General features: G+C 57.9%; 1 protein-coding gene across 1 annotated transcript in view; it reads left to right on the top strand.

The window, feature by feature from the left end:
• The window catches only part of NEURL4 (neuralized E3 ubiquitin protein ligase 4), a 44,056-nt gene that overhangs the window by 24,860 nt on the left and 17,306 nt on the right, over positions 1–1,890 (top strand). Inside the window, 2 exon segments of the mRNA XM_029285874.1 lie at positions 1,217–1,440; positions 1,557–1,736. Of these exon segments, the coding sequence (XP_029141707.1) occupies positions 1,217–1,440; positions 1,557–1,736 (404 nt within the window).

A 1,890-nucleotide genomic window follows, 5' to 3' on the forward strand; every position in this document is an offset into this window, starting at 1 on the left:
CTCTCTCTCTCTCCTCCTCCGTTCTTCCTTCCCTCCCTCCTTCCTTGTCTGTTTTCCTTCCTTCCTTCCTTCCTTCCTATTCCCATCTCCTTCCTTCCTTCTGCCAGTCTTCCTTCCTCCCTCTTCTTCTCATTGCCATCTCCCTTCCTTCCTTCCTTCCTTCCTATTCCCATCTCCTTCCTTTCTCCTTCCTTCCTTCCTCCGTCCCTCCCTCTTCTTCTCATTGCCATCTCCCTTCCTTCCCTCCTTCCTTCCTTCATTCCTCCCTGCCATCCTTTCCCTTCCTTCCTTCCTTCCTTCCTCTCCTTCTTCCCTCCCTCCCTCCTTCCTTGCCTGTTTTCCTTCCTCCCTCCCTCCCATTCTTTCCCTTCCTTCCTCCCATCCATTTTCCTCCCTCTCTCCTTCCTTCTTTCCTTCTGTCTATTTTCCTCCCTCCCTCTCATTCTCTCCCTTCCTTCCTTCTCCTTCCTCTCTCTCTCTCTCCTCCTCCGTTCTTCCTTCCCTCCCTCCTTCCTTGCCTGTTTTCCTTCCTCCCTCCCTCCCTGCCATCCTTTCCCTTCCTTCCTTCCTTCCTTCCTCTCCTTTTTCCCTCCTTCCTTGTGTTTTCCTTCCTCCCTCCCTCCCTCCCATTGTTTCCCTTCCTTCCTCCCATCCATTTTCCTCCCCTTCCTTCCTTCCTTCCTTCCTTCTTTCCTTCTGTCTATTTTCCTCCCTCCCTCTCATCCTCTCCCTTCCTTCCTTCTCCTTCCTCTCTCTCCTCCTCCGTTCTTCCTTCCCTCCCTCCTTCCTTGTCTGTTTTCCTTCCTTCCTCCCTCCCTGCCATCCTTTCCCTTCCTTCCTTCCTTCCTCTCCTTCCTTCCTCCCTGCCATCCTTTCCCTTCCTTCCTTCCCCTCCTTCCTTCCTTCCTTCCTTACTTCCTTCCTTCCTTCCTTCCTTCCTTCCTTCCTTCCCTCTATCCTTCCTTGTCTGTTTTCCTTCCTCCCTCCCTCCCTTCCTTGCCTCCCTCCCTCCTCCTTTCCATTTTTCTCCCTTTCCTTCCTTTTATTTTCCTCCCTCCCTTCTCTTTCCTCCTTCCCTCCTTCTATTTTCCTTTCTCCCTTCCTCCCTCCTCTCTCCTTCCCTTCCTTCCTTCCATCTTCTGCAAATGCTCCGGTCACGGGAGAGGAAGGCGGCCGCTGTGTCTGTGTCTCTTTGTGTGTCTCTTTGTGTGTGTGTGTGTGTGTCTCCCCGCTTTCCCCCTCCCACAGGACCCCCTTTTGACCTCCTGCCCCCCCCTTCAGTTCCAGATCGACTCCCTGAACCCCCAATGGACGTCCTCGCTCTCCCTGGGTGTCATCGGCAGCTCCCCGGAGCGGCTCAACTTCCCGGCCACGGCCTGCTCGCTCAAGCGCTCCACGTGGCTCCTGCAGCGGGACTCCGTCTTCCACAACTCCCTCAAGGTGCCGGGAGGGGCCGGCGGGACTTTGGGGGGGGAGGGAGGGAGAACCCCCTCCTGAAACTGGGGTGCTGAGCCTCGCCCTCCCCCCCCCCGTCTCTGCCCTCCCGCCCGCTGCAGGTCTGCGAGAACTACGGCCCCAACCTGGACACCTGCCCGGAGGGGACGGTGCTGGGGGTCCTGGTGGACGCCAGCGGCTGCCTCCACCTCTACGTCAACGGTATCGACCAGGGGGTGGCGGCCCAAGACGTGCCCAGCCCTTGCTACGTGCTGGTCGACCTCTACGGGCAGTGCGAGCAGGTGAGGGTCCGGCCGGGAAGGGGGGGAGGGAGGGAGGGAGACAGGGAGGAAGAAGGGGGCCTGAGCCGGAGAGGCTGAAACACAGGTGGTCCTCAGCGGCCACAGAAGGAAGGAAGGAAGGAAGGAAGGAAGGAAGGAAGGAAGGAAGGAAGGA

Source organism: Protobothrops mucrosquamatus, unplaced genomic scaffold (genome assembly GCF_001527695.2).
Source record: "Protobothrops mucrosquamatus isolate PMUCROS unplaced genomic scaffold, P.Mucros_1.0 scaffold_194, whole genome shotgun sequence".
NCBI lineage: Eukaryota > Metazoa > Chordata > Lepidosauria > Squamata > Viperidae > Protobothrops > Protobothrops mucrosquamatus.